At 43.1% G+C, this 24073-nt stretch overlaps 1 protein-coding gene across 2 annotated transcripts; it reads right to left on the bottom strand.

Annotated features, from left to right (window-relative positions):
• Positions 1-59: 59 nt before the first annotated feature.
• Positions 60-24021, bottom strand: LOC101914677 (desmoglein-2). 2 transcript variants are annotated; one of them, XM_055800197.1, is made up of 15 exons: positions 23857-24021; positions 17669-17704; positions 16651-16785; positions 15278-15436; positions 14894-15038; positions 13508-13668; positions 12509-12643; positions 12177-12362; positions 10935-11194; positions 9923-10065; positions 9026-9253; positions 7517-7747; positions 6378-6502; positions 4954-5286; positions 60-2901 (listed from the first exon to the last, which is right to left on the bottom strand). In XM_055800197.1, exons 1-15 carry the CDS (start codon positions 23899-23901, stop codon positions 1879-1881), a joined length of 3345 nt encoding a protein of 1114 aa, XP_055656172.1. In that variant the 5' UTR covers positions 23902-24021; the 3' UTR covers positions 60-1878. The 2 variants fall into 2 exon arrangements, with proteins under 2 accessions (XP_055656172.1, XP_027636797.2); XM_027780996.2 differs by lacking the exons at positions 17669-17704; positions 23857-24021 and adding an exon at positions 17506-17568.
• Positions 24022-24073: the final 52 nt, after the last annotated feature.

Genomic DNA, 24073 nt, shown 5'->3' on the forward strand with positions numbered 1-24073 from the left:
GGTGTTTTCACCGGGGTGGCCATGTTAAAACCGAATGAAGTACATATTAAAAAAAAAAATACAGTAAGAGTTCTTTATTTCAAGATTGCATAAAGCCACAGAAATACTCCATTAAAAAGTTAGAAATAAGTTCACTCCCTCTAAACTGCACGAAAAAGTGGTAACCACTTAAAACTGTGTGCTTGCTTAAAAGTAAATACATGTACTTAAATAACCAACAGGTCCAAGCAAGGGGGTAATTTGATTTGCTTGGAAGTACTCCACTTAATGTAACAGCCTGTCTGTCAAGTTGCCTCCTGTTAAGCATAGCCACGGTTCCTACTTTTTATATTTATATTTTTGAATCAACTTTTACATCCTTATCAGTAAAATCAAATACACTGAAAGCATTTCTAGCCAAAGGCAAAACATACTACTGGAAAACATAACTGCAGCTGCATGCAGGAAAACTCCAGGAGAGATGGAGACAACCAGAAAGTTCCACGGGTACACTGGTTTTGCAGCACCGTATGACCAGCTTGCTGATTTTACTGGTATGAGAGAAACGTGGCACCAATACCTAATCTAAAATACTGCTTCCTACTCTGAGAAAACATGAGGAGTGTATGACAGTTTTTCCTTTATAAAATTAACTTTAAAGTGTTTCAAACTGCATACAAATATTTACATATGCATATGTACATAGTGCCAAACAGTGCAGTACTGGCTTCTGCTTTTACCACATAAAAATGGTCTTATTTGTTGGAGAATTAAAGGCAGCTTTCTCTTGTCTTGTCAGAGCCAAGAGACATTGCTGTTATACGGCACTACACAGGCCTACACAGCTCTGGTACTGGAGCCAGCAGAACCTCACACACAAGCACACGTATCAGGCTGCATTTCTGTGCTCGTACCTGTGACAATTCATAGACAAAATTAAAATCACTTAGTTAACTGCACTTGTAAATCATATCCTACAGATGTCTAAGGGCCATAAACTTTGCTAGCAAAGTTACTGATTGAATCTCTAGCTTTAAAGCTAAGGTTAAGTCCTGGCTGTTTCTCATATATTATTAAAGGACCAGTTAGGAGCCAATGAAAAAATCTATACGATGCAAATGCTTACTTGTCCATGTCAGCCTAGACCCATGGCAAGTAATGGAATTTTTACACTGAAGTACCAAAAAAATTGCAGTTCTCAGCTTTTTTGCTACTTACTCTCTTTAACCCCTGTGCTAATGCTAATATGCAAGTATTGATTGCTTAAGGTACAAATGCTGATAACCCGAAGTTGTGACATCCCTCCAGAAGATCAACACACCACTGCCCTGAGGATGTACTGGTTTTGGTGGCCTTGGCTTCTCAGGAAGGGGAGATTTCTCAGACATCCACCAAGGTGCAGAGATCTGCAGCTGCAGTTTAGGAGGAGCTACCCTGGCCCACAAGGTAATAGATGGCAAACAGGCAATGAGAAACTGATGCCCCTGAAGGGGGACTTCAGCAGACACACTAAACAGCAGTTCAGAAACCTAACCAGCTTTGCACACCACTATCCATCACTAGATTTTAGACTTCTTTTTTCTGCTTTCCCATAATTATGCAGCTGTGGTTATGTGGTATTATTACACTAACTGAATAATAACAGAAATTACAAAAACAGTAAAGAAGAAATTACGTTTTTCCCACACACTTCCACTTCAAAAGGATCGCTGCCAATGTTATGTAAGAGCAGATTTCTTTGCTAGCTTCCTGGTCATAATCCTTATTTATACAAACTACTGCAAGCAAGTCCATGTCATTCTGAGAGCTCCAGCAAATTCAGGTCTTAAGAAAAAGCCCAAGGCAAGACACACGTGGACACCAGAGTGCTGGACACCACCACCCCTGCAAGGGGCCAGGCTACGAGCGAGTGTACTGCACTGTGCTGTATTTGGTGACCCTGGAAGACTTGCTCAGCGTGGCACTAGCAGGAGGTGGCCCTTCTAAGTTGGAGCCCGCCTGGTTAAGCAGAGAGTCTGTGATCAACACATGCCCTTGCCTTCCCAGGCTGGCACCTGCTGCCTGTTCGGCTCTGCTTTGCATCCCCGAGGCTGTTGCCACCCTTTCATTTACCACCACACTGCACCCCTCTGCCAAAGTGGGGAAGCTGAGTGAGCCCTGCTCTGCAGTGGGCACAAGCACCCTCTCCCGCTCCCTCACCACGACGTACTGGGAGTCAGGGAGATCCTGAACCGTCAGGGCTCCCGGCCCGGCACTCTCCGACTTCACCATCCTCTCTGTAACCACCATGTTATTTCCATGTGGCAAACTGGGGATTTCCACCAGACCCTGCAAGCTTGATGCAGGTGCCAGCACTCTCTCTGTCACCACTATGTTCTCCTTAAACTGGGGGTCTAGACAGACACTGGCAGAGTAGGCAGGAGCCCCCGCAGAATAGCATGTTTCCACCGTGGTGAAATTGGTCTCTGTGTGGGCTGTGGGAAGGGGCCGGGTATTATGCTGCCCAGAGCAGGATGCAAAGGTTGTTTCCGTGACCACCTTCTTGGACATGGTGTCTTGTCCTGCACCACTGCCCACGTGCACTGGTGGGGTGGGCTGGAAGCAGCTGCCTGGGGCAAAGGCTTGTTTGGAGCTGGAAGCATTCTGTGGATCTAAGAACTGCGACTTTGCATCATTAAGACCAAAACCCGATTCATTCCTGGAGCTACCATCTTTCATGTTGATGTGTCTGCCTATGCATATTTCTGCTAGAGTCTTAAATTTGTCTCCTAAATCATCAAGGAAATGGTCATCAAGATCACCATCAATAAAGCTGCAGCAGCCGATGGAACCGTGGGGGGAGCCTGACTCTCCCTGGGAATAAACCAGGAGACAGTCATTTGCAGCTTGGGCTTCATCTTCATCCGCAAAAGAGACAGCTTTCTACAGACAAAAAACAAAAGCAAGCAAAAATTCATTGATGTCAGCTCTAGACATAATCAATCTGAAAATAAGGAATGCTTGGTCAGAAAGGTTGAAGTAAGAAAATTTAACTGAACCCACAGAAATCATCAACCAAAAAAGGGTAGTACATAAAAGTGTTTTGGTTTTTTGAAGTTAGTCTGAACTTGACAGTACACTTGATGAGAAGAAAAATCTGAGGTTAAACTGAAAATCTTGGGTACTATAACCACCTGCTGCTACTCCTACCAGGAACTGTACCACTTGTGATAACGCTCCATCTTCACAAAACGCTTGCTTTTATTTTGGTTCACTGAATGAACTTCACCTCCAACTAGGTGTTTGTGGGACAGTGCCAACACCATGCCTGAGAGTACCCTAATATTTAAACACACATTTAATGAGTACATGCTGACATGTTATCACCTGCCATGGCTCTTTTCACTACCACAAGCCTGCTGTATCACACCCAAGGAGCCCAACAGCAAACAAATCATGAAGTTAAATGGCTTGATGAGTATGGGAACACAGTCCAGCACATAAAGTTTTAGGCTCTATGCAGGCTGCTTTGCAACAAGGCATGCTCACGGGTTCTCATTATAGTGCTTCCAGGGCCAGCTCTGTCTGAAAACAGCATCTGCAATGGAGCTGCTGCCAGTGCTAGCATGAATATCTGTGTACGTGCTTGCACCAGCTCCAGTTCCAGGAGTGAAGACAGCCAAATCCTCTGGGCCTGCTGAACCAGCTTTACTTAATATGGTTGCTGGCCTGTGCTCAGAACCACTTTTCTGCCACATTTGACATTCCAGGGCGTATATTAGGCTTAGGCATCTGTATAATGTGGTATATATCCAGACCCAAATTGAGTGGATGATTATTTGTGTTTGATCCTGGAAGTAGGCACACTACCCGAGATGCTTTGACAAAAATCAGCACACATCTGAAACTATTCAATGTGGTCATTTGTCTGGTTTGGTGTTTTTTCCCCCCTATAATCCAAGAAATTTTAGCCTCCCAGAAGCTGTAGAGTACTGTAGCGTGACCTTCACTAAGCCCTCCTGCAGGACTTCAGCAAGCAGCTGTGTTTAAACTATGTCTTAATATTAGGAAGCGTAAAAAGCGGAAGGAAAGTAGAGGTGCTACTGTTGCATCTGTTCACCCAGAAGATCAATAGCTACAGCACTCAGGAGACATGCAAGTATCTTAAGCTCAAATCCTTCCCTAGCCTGGGGTGTTGATTCAAATCCGCGCTGCTGCTCCCCTGCAAAACCCCATCATCAGCCAGCTGCAGGGTCTGAAGATGTTTTGTTCGTATAGGTGATGAACAATCCACACACTCCCTGGCATATGGAAGTGAAACTTTCAGCGTAAGGAGCTCAGCAGCCTAAGAACTAATGATGTGCAAAGAGGAATAGCCACAGTGAGTATGAACAGCTTATTGGTCCATGGTTAGGTCACCAATAAAATAGTCAGAAAGGGGATTGCAACATGTGCCTCATATGCTTCTGAAGAATGGCCCTTTCAGGCTGCTGGGCAAAGAGACAAGTCCAGCACCACCTACTTCATCAGCTACTTTGAAAATGCAGACCCACCCTCTACCGTATGACATCTATTGCTTATCTTTCAAAAACCTGCTCCACAGTAAAGTTTGTAGCAGTGACTCACAATGAGTCATAGGTGCCTCCCTACAGGCCAGTTTAATGTGCCTAAGTCCCTGAGATTTAGATCGCAGTCTTTCTCACGGCTTCTTCCTGGGCAAGGGGCTCCTTGGTCACTGCTGAATATTCTGGATCCCATTCCCAAGTACCTCCCTCAGAAGAAGGGTCTCATCATGGGAGACTTTGTAAGCACCCAGTGCTACAAGACTGAGCATTGCCATGCTCTAAGTCCCACATGTGAGTCTAACCCAAAAATCCTTAATGCCCCCAACTCCACAGGCACACAACACTGACCACTGTATCAGGACCGTTTGTATATACACTCAACACTAAGTGTAAATATCAAACTACTGTTATTTTCAGGTCATATGCTTACGTCATTGAAGTAGTCTCTTAAAAATTCTTCATTCATGGCTCCTGCTGCTCCCACTGCGACTCCGCCTCCAGCCACCACTGTCTTGCCTTCTAGACCTGCCATGCCTTCAGCCCTTCCAGCTGCCATGGCTCCATACTCCCCACCAGAAAGGAGATGTCTTTGCTCTTCCCATCTGTCCTTAGTAATAGTGGTGTGATGCTCTCTTATGTGAGAGGCAGAGCTGCTTCCTCCTGCTGCAGTTTCCTCTCCACTCATTCCTGCTGCTGCTGTCACTTCACTGGTTGCTCCTTTCGAGTTCCCTGATGCAGTGGGTGGGATGAAGCTTTGCACTGGCTACATAAACAACACAAATTAGGATGTGACATGAAAGCTGTGCTGTCTAGCACACGGAACTCACCAAACCAGCAGTGGGGCTGGGTGGGACCTGGGAGGGTGCTGTCTTACAACTTGCTTGAATTCGCACCTATACATGTTGCTGCAAAAAGGCCTCCTGAAAGAGGGTGCAGCTTCCACAACTGCATTCCCAAGAAGGATCATGGAAATGTTTCCATAGATCACTGCTTTCTTTAAACTCAAAGGCTTGGGAGCGAAAGCTGGGAAAAAAAAACCAAAACAAAAACCCACACCAAAAAAGGGCTTGCAAAACTCCAGGGAGCTCAGCTGTTCCAAGAAAGACTCTGCCCAGCTTTTCTCAGACACAAAGCAAGGGAGTGTGCACTGCCTCTATGGTGCTGCCTGGCTCTTTCTTCTTTTCTAGAAGTTTGGCTTCCCTGTTAATTGTCTTTTAACAAGAATTTGGTGTGATCATTAGCCCTAAATCAGTCTTTTACCTTACTTCTGTTTCTTTGTTATTGTGCAGAAGCATGTCAGTGTCATGCCCTTATTTTTCAAAAATGGGTTTTTCTGCAGTTTTGCACTTTCTGCCCTTTTTTTTTTCTTTTCAATTAACAATTTCCTCTGTTTAAGAAGGCAAATACACAGGGAAGTAATATAAAATGCAGCCTGAAACTCTGAACTAATGAAGAGAAGCTAAGCTGTATAACCCATGCCTTCCCTGCTTCACCATACTCCCAAAGGGGTGCAGAACATTCCAGGCTTGCAAATGCAAATGCTTCAGTCTTTACAGTAAGGATGCTTTCCCCACACTCCTATCTTCTGCTCAGATACCATCAATATTTGCTTGATTGCTTTCCCTTTACTTTGGGATTTAAACATTATGGTTGTTTTTTCTAGAGCTGCTGATGGAATTCATCGTCCATGCATCCTTCGCTGAGCCTCACAGGGTTAATTTTAATTAATATTCATGTGCGGTTAAAATCTGCTGTACAAGTTTGAAACATCAGCCTGTAATGTGGAAGAGGTGCCAAGTGCCAAACCGAACACTTGGATAGAAATCAAAGCGAAATGCTCTTAGGGATACATGCCTTCTCCTCGGGAGCTGCTCCTTCACTGTTCCACTGATGCAATGTTGCTTCACTGTAGTCCGGTATTGCAGCAAATCCCTTTGCTCCTGATCCGCAGGGACACAGCAGCAGTAATAGTGGGACAACTACGAGGAAACAGAAGTTTACTATTAACTATGTGATTATTAGGGTCAAAGCACGCTAATAGCCATTACCAAAGTTTGGCCAGTGCCCACACCAAAATTTATCTTTAATGAGCTAATGATCAGTATGAGAGCTAATAAAGACTGAAGACAGGCTCCCAAATATTCAAGGTATTTCTTAAAAACATATGCCAGGTTGGTTTCCTAGAGAGTAAACTGACAATTAACCCATCAGAGCCTCAGCCCTGCAGATGATCATGCATGTAATGTAGCTATACTTCTACCGAAGATCTCATATACCAAACCCAAGCCCTAAATTTCACTGTACAACCTCAGCATTTCTAACTCCTCCTGTTAATGACATGGTGTCATGTAAATTTCACCTCACTACTCCTATGACATGCCTAGGGCACTGCCTGGGGAACTTAAAAACATCCAGTTTCAGGAGCACAGCATATTTATGTGGCATGAACTTTGTTTTGCCACAACTAGATTGCTACCAGTACAAGCAATAAACTACTGCAGTTCTAAATGCGCTGCTGGTGCATGACTGTACCCTAACTCCAAGCATTCTTCTCTTCTTTTCGAACTTCTGTTCTGTCTCACTAAAGAGCAATGTCATACATTGCTCAGAGCAAGGCACCAGACCTGGGTCTGCAGTGAGGGAGAAAGAAGTGGAGAAAATGCCGTGGTTTGAGTGGGAAGAGTTAGGTTCACATGACAAGATGTGAGAACACAGAAAGGGTTCCTCACTGCTTCCCCACGTGTTATTTAGAGCACCATAAACAAATATTAAAGTTGTACATATTGACTTTAAAATGCACTGCTTGAAATCCTTTGAGGGTGAAGCGCTGATGTGACTAAAATTAGTTGGGGATTTGCCGTGACTTCACACAGACTAGGAGTTTACACAGAATATATCAAGATGATAAAACCTGAAAGCCAGACTGTTTCATTCCTGATGCCTTACAGATCATATTTACAGTGCTTCCAAGATAATATGAAACAATTACTTACGCAGTAGAAGTAAAAAAGCCAAGATGATTAGCGCAACTGCTCCTGGTCCCAGACCCACCGACTTATTGCCAATATATTTCTCTTTGCATACACCATCATCTGCACACTTGCAAACTGTCAGTTGCAGAGACTGTGCCTGAGCACAGCTGAACCCTTGGAAATCCTTTATTAAGATGCGAACTTCAGTTCTTCCCAGCTTCAGGTTTTGTGGTACCAACTGTATGCTGGTGCCTGAGGCAGAGGAGGCGGTTAAAGAAAAACAAAAGACAAGAAATGAGTGGAGAGAAAGTTGACTCCTGTAAACTAAGGGAAATAAAACCACAGCCTCCCAAGACCCCTCCAGTTAAATGCAGCCAGTGCAATGGAGTGAAGTTTAATCAGCTGCTGCTACAGTGTACGTGCTCTTATTTTTATCATGTAATTCATGCTGGTAACAAAGCAGCTGTGCTCACTTGCGGTCTCAGATAATTGTGAAGAGTTTCACATCACCAGAGACATCATGGAAGACAGCCCAACCGCCTATGTAGTGTTAACCTACACATCATCCAGGTAGGTAAAGGCTGAATCCACAATAAAACAGCTTCAGTCCTTAGGAGATTAATCTGTCGTAGGCCACAGGCAGAGACTGGGGAGCCAGCGTATCACCTGCTCCTGTGGCCGTGTCACATCAAGGACACAACTAGGCAAGAGATGCCCAGATGATGTTCCCAGCTGGGGAACACCACCCGGTTTGGAAGAGTTGTGACTTCTACAATTGCTACTAGTCCGGCTGCAAATGGGGTGAGGAAAGCTAAGAAGATTCCTTCTTGGTCCTAAACCTGGCCATTATGATGACTGCCGATCGCTTTGCAGTGTTTGCTGTAGTATTACGGAGGACAGAATAATGAGTCTGAAGTGCTTTCTGGTACCTTCGGTCTACCTGAAGCATTTCCTTCAAGCATTTCCCAGGCTTACAGGAACAGAAATGTAAGAAGAAAATGCTGATCTCATTTTGAAATACTCATTAAAATTATTTATGATTTCTGAATTATTTCTGTTCCTACTGTGCTGGACAGTCTTGGAAAGTTTACACTGTTTCCCCTTTTCAAGGCCCACTGTGCAGACAGATTTATTTATTTATAAGTTGGTTATGTTACTGGCTACAGTTACTCTAAATCTGCAAGCTCAGTTTTAACAAAAACATCCTCCATCACTGTATTCTTTTTCTGGAAAGATGGGAATGGCTTGATCACAGCATTACCCATGAAATCATCATCACCACATACGCATCATCAAACTGCACAAATATGGTCCAACTGAGCGAAGGCAACAAGCCCCAGAAGACATGACTGTGCTTTTATAGCATTAGAGAGAAGAGAGCAGAACACAAGTGATGTGTCTTCATGCCTAACTCCATATATACAGGTTGTTTTGGTCTGGATCAGCCAAACGGTCAGTTTGACTGGAATTAACAAATCTCAACACTAGGACTCCGAAGAACTGAAAGTAATTAAAAATACATTTTCTTACCATTTCTGGATGCAATAACCCAATTTTTTGCCGTCCCTTCTGGCTCATCAATGACAGCAAAGCTGAAGGGATCACTGTTTGGGTAACTGTCCAAATCATTAGCTGTAACATCAACTAATTTTGCATCTGAACACACAGTCTGCACAGGGTTCACAAGAACTGGGCAGTTATCATTCTCATCTTTAACTTGAATAATGACTGTGCCGGTGACCGTTTTCTTCGGAACATCTAAGATTTTAAATATGAAAAGTTAAATTTATTTGTGCAAAACAATCATCTTAAAATAAAGAATTGAATATTTTCCAATCCACAAACATTGCTGAAATAAGTTGAAAGAGCTCTCTCTGGAGCTTGTGGGAGCACTATTTAATTCCTAATGTTGATAAACATATTGAAAAAGTTCTTCTGAAGGTAAGCTGTTTTACTATTTTACTTTTTTTTCTTTAAAAAAAAAAAAGTATTTCCTATGTGTGGTTACACAGTAACGTGCAGATTATAAAAGAAGAATTCTAATTAGTTACACAAAAAGTTCAGGGAGTCTTTCTGGGTTATCATTCAAGAAAACTCAGTACTCTGAAGGCTGCCAATTAGCATGCTGAGATACTGGCAATTTCTATCTTGACAAGGGATGTTCTTATCAGACTTGGTCTTCGCAAAACTTTTATAGAAGTTCACTTCCATCTAGTCAAAGAAACGAAACAGGCACCTTGGGAACTCTTTCCAAGGTTCATCCTATTTCAGTGTAAGCCTGGGTCTCTCCTCTAAATACAGAGCCTATGGGAAACTGCACTAGGTAACTAACTTTTAGGCAGTTAAAGATAGGGAGGTTAAACCTAGAAAGGCAGCGTAAACCCTACAGAAACCAATTAGTGTGAAAACAAAACCCTTGCAACTTACCAGTAGTTATACCCAACATGGTGATAGTGTAGGTACCATTTACTACATAAGACGATTCATAATCAAGTTTATTGGCAAGTTGGATTTCCCCCGTGACTGAGTTGATTGTGATCCAGTTTGCTGTATCTCTTCCTTTCATGTATCTGATTAAAATCACATACAAAGATGTACACATTTATAATGAAGAAAGCAATCATCAGCGGAAAAAGCAGCTTCACAGTTTACTCTTTGTTTAATAGAACAGACAAAATCCCTAGATCTGAGGTCTGACACTCCTGCCACTGGAATTGGTTTCAGCTATAAACCTAAGATTATAAACCTACCCTGAACGCTGAAACCTGACTTTCCCTCTAGAGCCAGGATTTATGTGCGGAGGCATTATAAAAAGTCGACTCGGAGTGAGACTGGAGCAGGAAAGGGAGCTGTGCTCTTGGTCATCGTCCTCTTCCTCTCCATCCCTGTTCACCGCAAAAGCTCAGCAGCAGCCACCCAGGAGAGACTGTATTACAGGTGTGGGGGAGAGGGGTCCACCAGTGGGTACACACCTCAGCTGGTCTGCACCATTTGCAAAAGCTACAGTGGTGGTTCGACGCCATTTTATCTGAAGAGCTACGATTTGAAAGCTAAACACACACACACAGATTTATGTGCTTCACAACCTTTCTGTCCGATCACTACATGTTTCTGAATATTTCTTCCTAAAGTTTCTGCAGATGATGAAATCAGATGAGTAAATTACTGTCAAAATTAAACATGCATGACACAAGCATGGACAACTTCAGCCCAAACACTCATGTCTCACCACATACAACAAAACAAGTAGGATTTTCACCTCAGCTATTTTCTGCATAATAGAATATTGAAGATGATGATCATTATGTTGTTTTAGGTGTAAAATATGCACAGTAGAAAATTACTGCCTTTGAAATTATTTCAGTTCAATATACACACTTTTACAATAAGATGTGATTTCTGACATACTCAGTTATGATGGTTATAATAAGATTCTTACATAATGTTCTGTGCTATTTTTCCAGTGTCTTCCTCATAGGCTTGGTACTGTCCAATAACCTGGTTTATCTGCAGTTTCTCACTTGCTTCAATAATTTTTGTGCCACCAGGGAACACAGGGCCTTCCCGCACATTAACCACATTAACTCTGACTGGAATTGTTTGTACTTTGTAACTGTGTTTAATTGACTTGTGGAACTCTGCTTTGTTTGTAACAACAATGCCCAAGTCCAGGCTTTGCATTTTTTCATAATCCAGCTCCTGCAGCAATAAAAAAACCCAACAAAAACACTCAGAATTTGACAGAATCTGATATCTACACAACATTCATGCATTTAATATTTAAATAATCCTATTTAAATAATACTGTAGCATCCCTATTTAAATATTTAGGATGCCACAGTGCAAAGAACTGTCAGTTAACATGTTACCAGAGTATATAATACTTGAAACTCTTTAGAAGTACATAAGGAAGACTCCTCATTTTTAATGGATGGCACCATAGGGATGTCTTTATAATACTGAATTTAAACTAATTTAAGGTAGGTACAGTGAGTCCTACCCATCTATTCTGTCCCTACCTTCAGTGAACTGGTGCTCAATATTACTTGCCTCTTCCATTTGTATGGTTTTTTTAAAACCAATTAATTTACTTAATAACGCTTATCAATCTTTTGCAGTTATCAGTTTTCTGATACCAAAACCAGAGGGGAAAAAAAAGAAAAAAAATACTCAGGACACTCTGCATTTTCAGTTCTTGTGGACCGAAGGGGAGTGAAATTCATAAAATAAAGAATTCCATTTATGGAAAATATTTTCATAATTTCAATTTATGGAAATTAATAAAAGTCTGTTGCCCATGGCTCACGGAGTAGGTGTTGTCTGCAATGTTATCTGTGGCCATGGCAAATAAATTTAAACTGAGATCAGTAAGGAGAGCAAAAATATGGGAAACTTTACAGCATTTTTATTAGCACTGTTGCTCAAACAACAGGGAAACTCGGGGCTTCTGCCCCACTAGATATATTTGAGATCACACAGAAAGTAAATGGTAAAGCTGGAAAAAAATAATGATTTTGCACAGAATTACTGAATACACCAACAAAGAGTATGCCAAAGGAGGAGCGTCCACCATGTAAATTTATAGTTTACATACTGACTGAATATAAATAGCTTGTATGGCAGCTTAAAGGGAATAAATTACTCTAATATTTAAAGATGAGTCTCTAAAGGATATACTAACCTTCACAAGAGTCAAAATTCCTTCATTTGTTTGGGTATCCGTTACTATACGAAAAAAGCCACCTTCATTGCCAGAAACAAATGAAAAGTTTGCCAGCCAGTTATCAGAAAACTCTTCATCTTTGTCAAATACTTTTATTCGCAGAATTTCCACGTTTGCTCTGTTTTCTTCAATGCTTCCTTCAAACTGCAATCAAAAAACATTCTTCTTCATAAAGATGTAATGATTTACTTCATTCCACCCGTGCAAGAAAGTTTGCAGAACCTCGTTATTAAGCAATGGGATACCAACAGGTGTAATAACATGCCAAAGACTGTGATAAATGTACTTACTGCACGATTTTCAACAACAGGCAGATTGTCATTGACATCCAAAATCTTGATTTCTAAAGAACATGTTGCAGCATTCCCACCTAATCCACCACCACGGTCTTTTGCTTCCACCACCAAAGAATAGCTACTTTGTGTCTGCCATGATAAGAAAACAAACGTGTTTAAACCAGCCTAGTTTTTCTTCACTGTGTTATCTTTACTACATTTCGCTGATCCCTCTCATGGTCAATTTTAACTCCTCTCTGGCTAGAAGCAGATCTCACACACAACTACCTTGACAGGCTCTGCTGGAGTAGAGCCAAGGCTTTGAAAAGGATTTGGGACTTTCACAAAGAAGTTAACCTGTACTTACATGGCAAATGAAAAAATTTCAGTGTCCATAAACAGGGACAGGACCAGTGCTACCTGCGTGTCAGGACAGGGCTAAAGGCAGAAGACGTTCCCCACAGCTAACATCCAGACCACCATCTGCTGGCCAGTGAAAATTCAAAGCAAGCACAGGCAAAGCTGCTGGCAATATGTGGCTTTCAACGCTGTTTCACAGTGGCACCCATCCTAACTCTTTGCACCTCGATTTGCATAGCAGGCCACAGAAATCTAGATGCAATCAGCAGCTTTGCAGAGGGTGATCTGCGTTGTCTTTGCCATATGCTCTCCAGCAAAAAGAAATAACCCCTCGCTTCACGCAACTGCTGCCCTGGCTGCATGGAAGGGACTGAAAGCAACGACATCAGGCTGGCGCTGTGCTAGGGGCTGGCTGGTGCTGTACTAGGCTGCTGTTGTGACAGGGGGAATACAACCCTGATCCCATCACATTCTCCCTCCTCGGCCCTCCCCTCCAACTCCTGAAAAACATGCATCAGCCAGACAAGGTTTTAATCCCAAGGGAGGCGAAGGAAACAGAGGGCCAGCTCTTCACTCGGCAGGTAAGGCTGAAGGTGACACAACAGGCATCAGAAGACCACTGTTAACAGATTAGAAGTGGCAGGGTGTTTTTACCTCTCTGTCAAGGTTTATTTTTGCTACTTGAACCTCGCCAGTATCCTTATTCACACTGAATGCAGCGCTAGGGCTTTGGGAAATGATCTTGAAAGCAATTTTGGAATTTAGGTTATTTGGTTCATCTGCATCTGTTGCATTTATCCTCATTACAATTGTACCTGCAAAAAGCAAAAAAACCCACCAGTATTTGTTTACACTGCCATCCTCTGGTAAGTGTTTTTACTGTAACGTCAAAGGTAAGGGCATGTTGTCAGATGCACTGCACAGTTTTCTGACGCTCTTGCCTTTATTTATTTAATTAATAAACTTGAAGAAGCATTCCTGGAATCCAAACAGTACGTGTAAAAACCAATTGTATCCACATATCTGTAACTCAGAATTCAATGCACCAGAATTAAACAACAGGTTGAATTCTTTCAAAAATTCTGACAGAAAACTGTAGACATCATTCAGAGAAGAAAGAAAAAGTTTTTGAACAAGCTGCATTTCCCTCACACATTATTATTCTAAAGAGAGCACTACTAACTCTTCCACCTGAACAGTATTAAAACAACTGCTTTGTATTGACGCCCTCTAACAGCTTCACTCAAAATACACAGCGGACTCCAATGTGCAATCCTGTCATAATTCATGGCACAGGTTTTGTTCTTTGGGAAATGGTCTAGCTCAGTGCCCAGTGCTAGAGTTAGAATATTAGGTGGAATTCAGGCAAAGCGCAATGACCATATGGTGGCCACTGACCTGAAAGAGAGCTGAGGGAACTCAATACCTCACCCAAGTGCACGGTCAAGAATTTGTTTCCTCGGTTTATCGTGATATGGAAATGGACACAATGTCAGGTATTTATAAGATTGTTTTATTACAGCTTTTACCTTCTGGAAAACAATCTGTTGCTCTTTTGTCTATTGACATCAATAGGAAAACGGCCACAAACTTGTCGAGGGTTAGGTCATGGCCATATGTGCTTGACAGTGAAGTACCTCTCCGGCCCATACATAAAGCAGGGCTTTTCATGAGCATGGCAGAGTGGAGTCCCTCCCAGACAGCTGGGATTGCTAGCCCAGAAGGTAGACTGCATTTCCCATGCAATTCCTGCTGAAGGGCTCTGGTTCCTGGATTTGTGGTCGCTTTGACACCAAACCAAAGGTGCCATAAGAGGAAGTGTTGTCCCCTGTTGCATTTATGTAGATGCTTTCCCTTAATGACACCACACGGCTTAAGCCTGAATAAGAACATACATTCACATGTAGATAACCTGACCTATGCAAACAAGAGATCACATCCTTGTTAATGCAGATATGCTGCTGGAAAGATTATGTTCACTTGTGCCCTTGCATGTGTGGGAAAAACTAAATAAAAAAACCAATTTAAAAGCAGCATTACCTGTTTCACTTAATTCTTCAACTGAACCAACAAAAACTTCCTGTGCAAACACCGGAGCATTGTCATTTATATCCACAATTTTAATTGGGAGGTCTATTGGCTCTTCCAGTTTTGCTCCAGTCTTATCTAGTGCATGACCTCTGAGCTGAAATAATACAGACAGAAACAATAAGCAAATCCAATGAGTGACTGTAATATATATAAATACATATGCAAAATAGAAATATATAGAAACATGTATGTAACAAACACTAAGCATATATAATATGCTTACAAATACAAGCATGCATACACACACAAATATCCAGAAGCATTATTTGAACAAAATAAATAAAAAATGGATAGAAGAGCACCTATAAGGAAAAAAGTTACTATTCAACTCACAAACAGCATTGGAGTCTTTTCTCTGTCAACCCTTCCCGTGATGTTCAAGTCTCCAGTCTTTCCATTGATAACAAATAATCCGTAAGGGGGTTCTGTTACTCCTTGACCAGATATAGTATAAGTTACCACTATCCCTTTATCTTCAAGATCAGAATGTATCTAGCAGAAATATAACAGATAAAATAGCATTTGGTAAATAAAACCACATTTTAAAATGCAACACAAATATTTTTGCAATTTTTGTAATAAACAAAGAAAAAATAAATAGTAAGCACATTTCCCTGCACTCTTTTGAGTGTGGTGATGTTGAGATGAATGCGGAACGAGCTGCATGTTCTGTTTGAGGATCTATTGCAGGGAGACAAGGAACATGATGGACAGCACAACAGTTGGGAACCATGGAGTGGAGAGATCTGTGGCAGAAGAAAATTGGGACTCCTTGGACAAAGAGAGTGGGATAGGGCACAAGTATGAGGAAAGGTTGGACGACCACTGTGATAAGGTGAAAAGCTCGAGTGAGGGAAGCAGGAGGAAAATGATGGGGGCAAACAAAATGTGGAGAAAGATCAAGAGAGAAAAATAATCTGAAACAATAAATTGAGCAGGGGAGACTGAAGTTACTTGAGCAAAGCCTAGAAATAAAGTATGACAAATTTTTAAGGGAGATTAGCCCTAAGCTAGCGAACGTGACCGGGACTGAGGAAGTGATAGGGTGGAGGAAAAAAGGTCAGACCTGGAGAGGAACAGATAGAAGAGGCTACATAGACTACAGACTATACTCTTCCTCTGCTGTCAGCAAATACCTGAAGCATCTGGAAAAGCACATGTGCGTTGTGCCAGTATCACCACCAAGGGCCAGAGGGTAACAGCCTGCTCCATCTGCAGTTACTTTATATGCTGACGTGACAGGTGTGGTGAATTCTGGTTTCAGCACTGGTTCTGAACTAAATGAGTATTGTTCTTGCACAAAGGGTGATACCTTGGTTATTTTTAGCTCTGTTTCCTAAGAAGTGAGGCATATGTAAATGTGCTCCATGTACACCCTTCTGCCCAGTCACCACCAGCAGTTCTGGTACCCACTTCCTAAGTTCAACCACAGCCAAGTAGGGGTGGTGGAGTGAGAAAAGTATCTTTGTATTGCATTTCCAAAAGTTTTATGAAAACTGGTGGCTGGGAAAAGATGAGACACTGAGCCAAATCAGGCTGCAGGAGTAACCCATCTGCTGAAGGAAGGAAACAGAAGGAAATGTGTCAATCTTCAACTGACATTCAATAGTCCTTTAAAATTAAAGAAATATCTGTGCGTGTGTTTAGGGCAGCCATAACCTCATTCTACATTTTCATCTTTATTTTTATCTCTTTTCTGGGCTTACTCTAGCGATTGGATTCATATAGGAATTGTCCTCCTCTTCCCGTATGAAAGCTGGAGGGACTGTCCATTCTCGCTTCTGTCTGATTAGGCTGTTGGGATGAGACAATATGCCACTCATGCCATTTTGATTATAAACCTGTGAAAAAACAAAGTTGCATGTCAGCGTTACATTTAGCCATTTCAGATGAATGCTTTAGTGCTGCTGTAGCCCAGATGTCTGAATAGCTTTTGCTCTTTCAATAGCTAGTAGCTTCAAAATCATGGAGCAGCATTAGCCTTCCGAGCCACAATCTAAGAACTATATGCTCCTCAAGCTGATGGAGGAGGAAAACTACACTAGTCTTTTCATTGAGACAGAATTAGGTAAGACAGGCTTCAAATACCTGAGCAAGTTCCCATGACCGGGGTGGGTGAAATTACACCTGTTCTGGAAGATTTGAGTGCTTGTCATCAGATGTGGGAAGAAGTTTTGCACTAAGGCTGTTTTGAACCACCATCACTGCCTGTTTACCAACCCACCAATACTGCCTTGTACTCAGTCTTCTCTCTCAAACACAATACATGAAACAGCCGGCCTCCATTCAACACATCCACTGCCTCTGCTACCCTTGCTCAATTAGCTCTCATTATCACTGGGCGTGACAGCCTTCACTTTTCTGTCCAGCTTCGTCCCTAATGTGTCTGTTGATTTCCAGATTCACATTTGGAAATGTTTTCGATTAACATATTCCATAAAACAGTAGTCAATTTCATTTATAGAGTTAAAAAAGAGATATCTGCAAACTTAATATTTTAGAGGAAGTTTCTCAAGTTGAATGCCACTCAGTTTGATGGATGTAAGAATCTATTCACTTACATTTCAGCTTTTAGTTCATTATTCATTACACATCTTCAATGCTTCAGAAAATGGTAAAACTCAAGATATTTATCAACTGAAGTATGCCACGCCTTTGACACTTTGCTCAGAGAACCCTTCTTCAGGCACTGATAAAGACAAGCAGTTTTTCATTGTTTCCTACCTTCACATAGAATCCATTTCCATAATTCAAACAGATCTGCAATGGAAGTTATGATAAACATTATTAATTCTATGCCACTTCAGCAGTACTAAAACTTAACTGACATGACCTCCCTCATAAAAACAGCAAACCCATCAGGAAGAGGGCATCTGAACGTCTATCATTTAATATTTACTATTTACCCGTAATAACTTCTGAAAAATTCATCCATAGCCATCCACATTAAAAACATACACTACAATTATAAAATTACTAAGTTTTGCACTCTCCTGGCAGGAAAAGGATAATAAGCAATTGACACCTCCCTCCCCCAATAATTGCAGGCTTTATAGTAATTTTTAATCAACCATTTTTCAGTGCTGAATAATGCTTCACTATTCCAAAACAATGGGAATTTGCCATCAATTGAAGTAAGTGCTGGTTGCCAGCAGCGCTCTGAAGAATCCCCTCCTTCTGGGCAAATCACAGATTATACAGGCTGTGGTGGGTTACCGACCGCATCAGCAAACAAAACAAGTTAAATAACGTTTAAAAGCAAGAACTAATCAAAACATCTGCTGAAGTTTACATGACAGAAGCAGCGTTCTACTTGGCACCTTGCTGGGAGGACAAATGGCACACATACATCCCTTACTTAAGGCAGAGGCCCATGCATGCTAGCAGGCAGCTCATGCTTGCTCTGACAAAACCTTACACGCCAGCATTCAGTATTGGGACTGCGCATCTCTCCACGCACCAGGACAGCCCAGGACAGCTCTGCATGCCTTTAGACACCTCAGTTAGGTGCCTCATCCTAGCTGGAAGGAACTGGAAGCTCTGCCAAACCACCAGAGACCCTGTGTTTACACCCACTCTTCAGGCACCACAGACTCTGCAAGCGACACCCCCCCCCCCCAACAATGCAAAAATGTAGGCACTGGGATGCAACAACAACATGTAGGTTATTACATATGAAACCAACAAATAGAGCTTTTGAGCTTTGTATAGGTAGAGAACACTGTTATGTTCTCGAAACTATTACATCTACCTACATTTCACAACTTAGGGAATTCTAATTTTTTTTTAATACTAACGCCTAAGGCAAAGCAGGCTCATAAAAGGTAATTTCCTACTGAATTACATCAGGGAGTATTTCTTTATGTTCTCTCTGACTGATTTCTAGACTATTGACTGGCCTCTCCCTAATTCATCCCTCTGACTCAGCCTTGATTGCTGCATTGATGACAGCTTTTTTTTTTTTTTTAAAAAAAGATGTTTATCTTTTCCCCATACAATGCAGTGGAAGGTGTTGGAAGAATGTAGCAGAAATTGAGCAATGTAGCAGACGGCTGCTGAAACTTGCCCAACAAAACTGTTCTTCAAATGGGAATTTTCCCCATGTAAATATTCTGAAGGCAAAAATCAGCAAGCACCGAGTTCCCTAATGGTTATGTGCTGTGAGGGATACAACCTTATTACTTGTACGGATTTTTAAAATTTATTTTTATGATTAATGACATTGTACCAGCAAGAGTGACAGGAAAATTTTGGTTTACAGTCAAGGTTTTACAACAGAACCTGCAACTCTTGCAAGGTGAATAGTTGTCCTGATGTCTTCATGAACATCCTTATTTGTTCTTACTGGTAAACTGAAGGGAAAAGTGTTTCTGTCTCAATACTGAACAAGGACAAGAGGCACAAGGTGAGAAGTTTCTTTGTATTGGAAATAGGAGAACCACAGTATAAACAGAAGTGCCTAAAATTCAAGAATAAGGAGGTCTTCCACTGAGTGAAAGTGGAGAAAATCCTATTAGTCATTGTAAACAGAAAGTCTTTCATTAAGACAGTTAAAAGTAAGTATAGCTTTGTTTGCTTAGCAGCAAAGCAGCCTTAAAACTCTTACTGCTAAAACAGTAAAAATACTTTTGCTCTTATACTTTTTAATCTATAGTCCACAGGTAATCTCATAAGGGATTTCTAAGACATCTACAAACAGCGCCTAAAAATGGTGAGTTTATTTACAAGGTGCATACATGTGTAACAAATACATAAAAGGATCCCGCATTTTTACAGACAATTTGTAAAGGTTCCAAAAATGTGGAAAAGCGCTTTTCAATGACATTTTCTTCAAGGAAAAGTCACATATCCAACAGCTGTTGCATTCTGAATCCACCTCCTCCCCCTCCCCCCCCCCCCCCCCCCCCCTTTTTTTTAATTTCCTAGAGCTGCCTTCTGTTAAATGGCTTGGTAAGAGTAGGAAAGCCCTGTTCATCATTTCATGTGGATCATAGCCTTGGCACAAAAAATACATCTGTTGATAACACAGAGCTGAGAAAGCATTGTCAGAAGAAAACTGGATGGTTACAGAAAATGAGGTAGAAAACCTGAGGCCTGAAGTAATAAAAATGGAATGAAATACTACAGGAAAGCAGCAGGAATAGGCAAGAGGGCAAGGGAAAGCAAGGAGTGACTACAAGGCTGCTCTTGCCCAAATCCATGTTCATGTGTAGTCAGGAAGTGACTAAGGAAGAGATTTTGAACACCCATCTTAGCTTTGTACTGTGAAGATGAAGACTGAGTAAGCAAGAAGGTATGTGTCTGTATTTGCTACACAACAAAACAGTAAGTCCTAGAAACCTTGTCTTTCACATATGCTGTGTGTCAGGAGATTTGGATCCTGCACCTCATGTGAGTCAGTTTGGTGTTGACGACAGTGGGCAAGCGAAGATCTTCCACACTTAAGAGAAGCAGGCTGAAGGGACCATCCAAGATCATCTACTAGTCCATCTCCCCAGGGCCAGGACAAACTACATCTTCCTGATGACCTGTTCTTAAAAACAAGGGATGGAAGTTCCACAGCCTCACTAGCTAACTTGAGGCAGTGCCTAGACAGTGTTACAGATGGGAAGACTTTGTTAATTTTTATCCTAATTTTATTATGCTAATTTTTAGCTCTTTGCAAGTTGATCATATTGCTGTTTGGATGAGATTCAGTTTCAGATGAAGGCACACAAAATCACTTATCTAAATGAACGCTAAAAGCTTAAACTTCCATGATAATCAACAGAAATACAGACAATACCAACAAAGAAATTGTAGAGCAGTTCAACTTGCCCCAGAGCCAGCCCACATCTATTTCTCTCTGAGCCCCTGACTGTAGCCATGTCTAGTTTGTAAGCCCAACATGAGAGGATTTGTAGAGCAAAGCAGTTGCTGCTGAGAACCCAACACTACACAACCTGTGTTTTGTGGCTTTTGCTTCAGACTAGAATTAGCCTGGTCCCACAGACCAAATACCCACGAGCAGATGGATGCATCTCCCAGGGCAGTTTCACCCAGGAGGGATCAGATCCAGACGCTGCAGATTTGCTTCAAAAGCACAATGTGATCCAACCAGACAGGTGCACTCTGCATCCACTGCATCCCCACTTACCAAAACAGAAACTCAAACACCTTTATTGAGATGTCTTAACCTTTCCCTCTTTGCCATATTGATAACGCTCTTACTGAACAGTGTTAATTCAGGTTTTGTCACAATTAACCCTTTATGTATCTGAAAACTCATCATGGGTCTTTCTCACTCGTGCCCCCGCCCTGTTTCTCAGTTCTTTAATCTCACTTCAAGAATCAGAAAACAGGATTTCCTGAATTTAGACTGTATTTTTGGCTTTCCTCTAGACTCTCCTGGGCAGAATAACTTTTTCTAAAGTCCAGTGTCCAAACTAATACAACACTTTAGTTCAATAGGATGGATAAAATACTAGATCTCACGTATCTCCCACCATATCTCACTGTAGCACAGTTCCTGTCCTGTCATCCCCCACTCCCCCACCCCCCTTTTTTTGGAACAATATTAATTTGTTGAATCAATGTACAGATACTTGTAAATATTTTTACCATGTTTCAACATGTTACTGGTGATAGAAGCTAGGCTGCTTTGAATTATCTCACCTTTGCTCTTTATAAAAGTAAACATGTTTTTGTGGTTTGGTTTTTTTTTTTTTAATTTAGCATGTTTCTGTTAATTTTGAAAAGTAATTGCTACTGCCTCTGACATTACAATAGTGATCCAATGTATTGTGGACTGAATTTCATCATACCTAGCCAAAGTCTAACATCCCAAACATCAAGGAAATACAATCTGAGAATATGTTCAGAGAATAAAATCAGTTTTGCTACTTGGGTAGTAAGATTCATACATCTCTGTCAACTCCTCTTTCACTCAAATGTAAGAAGCATTCTAGGATTTCACCTCTTGAAGACGTGATGTCCACCCCCTTCAGAAATGACGGAGAAACCTCCCAGTCTAATAATCCTCGATAGCTGTGCCTGCCCGGCAGGCCCATGGCTCTGGGTGTGTGCCCTGAACACATGCCAAGTCAAGCCCGAGCCCAGCCCTGCAGGAGCACTGCCATCCGGCACACCCGGACATCCCTGGAAAAGGGTCAGAGGCAGGGACCTGGGGAAAGCTGCCACAACCTCTGCGAGGTACCTGGGGACAACAATACAGGGATGCAGGCTGAAGGCAGGGAGGGAGCACAGATGATGAAGACACACTTCCAGGAAAAACAAGGAAAGGAAGAAAAAGTTCTCGATGCTTCTAAGGTAGAAGATGTTTTGGGAAGACACTACTTCTAGACTGATTTTGTTTTTCAAGAGTTTCTTAAGGTTTTGACTTTATCAGTACCATCCTTGCATGTCATAAAATAGAAATGACCCCAATCTGATGCTCTCAAACAAGCAACTAGATTTTCTGTCACATGAATGGCTTTGTCCAGATCAGGGAGATGAAAAACCAAACCAACCAAACAAAAAAGGCAAAACCCAGCACTGCCTCTCCTGACATCACTCAACTAAGGCAGCTTTATTTGCTAATATTCTGTGTGACAATGAGGCATTCAGGCACCAAACTGAGCTCACTCTTAGTATACTGTACCCTGCCACAGCTTTAGCTGAGACTGAGGATGATCAGGTTTGAGAAAAATAATTTTCCTCTTTTCTTCAGGCAAAACCAACAGCACCCTGTGCCCATGCAAGCCCACCAAAATGGATGATGTTGTGGCTTCAGGTATTACAGAAAAAAATCAGTGAAAACTTTTGTACAAGTAGCATTCCGCATGTTCCCCATGGCTCTTTTGGGCAAAACCTTTCCAACCAAACTCTAACGCCCAGCTTGCTGCAAAGAAGCGGGTGGCCTGTCGCTGGCCGACCCGCGGCCAACCAGAAGTCTACATCAAAGTTATCAGGCAACAGGTCTCCAGCTGACAAATCTGATGTAGCTGGATTCCGAGCCCAGGGAGCAAGTTTCCAACCTACAGCACCAGGCCGCTTGACCACACAAGCGAGCCGCAGGCCGCCCGGCTCCCCGGCGGCTCCCCGGCGGCTCCCCGGCGGCTCCCCGGCGGCTCCCCGGCCTCCAGCCCTGCCTTTGGCTGCGCCGCAGCCGCCCGGCTCCTGCAGGCGTTCCGCCAGCGTGGAACGGGGAAGGGCTAACGAACAGTGCGGCAGGTATGAAGGTAAAACGCCTAGAAACAGCCTGGAAACATCCTCCCGGATCAAATAAACCGGGCGCTGCGGTTGTGAAACTCTCCTTGCTTTTAGCCTGAGAAGGCGTTTCAGAGGATGGAAGGTCTAAAGGCTGTGGGCTAAAAAACGAGTGAGGGCAGGGAAGGAGAAAGCCTGAAGCGTCTTGGATTGTTAAGAATTTGGTATCATTTCTCTAAGGCGATAAAAACTTCCATTAAATCATACTTCATGATCCATTCTCCCTCCTGGCACTACTCCTTCAAAAAGGCAACGCGATTTCTTAACACAGATAACACGCTGAACACGAAGACGGCAGCAGCCCGAACGCTTCACCGCGTTCCTGTTCCCCCTGGCGTCTCCCGAAGCCCCACCCATCCCGGGTACCGCTCCAGCCGCCTCTTCCTCCCTTCACCCGCCCTCGGACAGCGAGCGGCGATGGCTTCGATGGCTTTCGCCCGCTCGCAAAGCGAGGGAGAAACCCCGTCCCCAGCACCGGCGGCGGAGGGCAGCCAAGGCCCGACGGGACGGGCCCCCCCGCGCTCGCACTCCAGCCCCCCGCGGCGCCGGGGCCGGGCGGTGCCGCCGCTCCCTCCCGCACCGTTCGCGCCGCACGGCGGCGCTTCCCCCCGCCCGCTCGGGGGGACCCCCGCGGCCAGGCGCGCCCCGTCCGGGCCCCGACTCACCAGCAGCACCAGCAGCCGCCCCGCCGCGGCGGCGCCCCGCGACATGGCCACCGCCTTCTCCGCGCCTTGCCCGGCACGGGGTCCCCTGCTCGGGCCGCCCACGAGGGGAAATGGCGGCGGCACGTCGAGGGGCGCACAAGTAGCCGCGGGTGGGTGGAGTGTGCCGGGCGGAGGCAGGTGGCGCTCGGCCCGCCCCGGCCCCGGCCCCGGCCCCGCC

Source organism: Falco peregrinus, chromosome 3 (assembly GCF_023634155.1).
Source record: "Falco peregrinus isolate bFalPer1 chromosome 3, bFalPer1.pri, whole genome shotgun sequence".
Taxonomy (NCBI): Eukaryota; Metazoa; Chordata; class Aves; order Falconiformes; family Falconidae; genus Falco; species Falco peregrinus.

Bases quoted from the DNA above. Each gene is read 5' to 3' on its own strand.
- LOC101914677 (XM_055800197.1), bottom strand. From the start codon at position 23,901: ATGTCGCGGGGCGCCGCCGCGGCGGGGCGGCTGCTGGTGCTGCTG. The intron at 10,066-10,934 runs GTAAGAATCTTA...GATTTTAATCAG, and splicing joins AAAATAGCACAGAACATTAT to ATACATGAAAGGAAGAGATA. The intron at 6,503-7,516 runs GTAAGTAATTGT...GTTTCCTCGTAG, and splicing joins GGCTTTTTTACTTCTACTGC to TTGTCCCACTATTACTGCTG.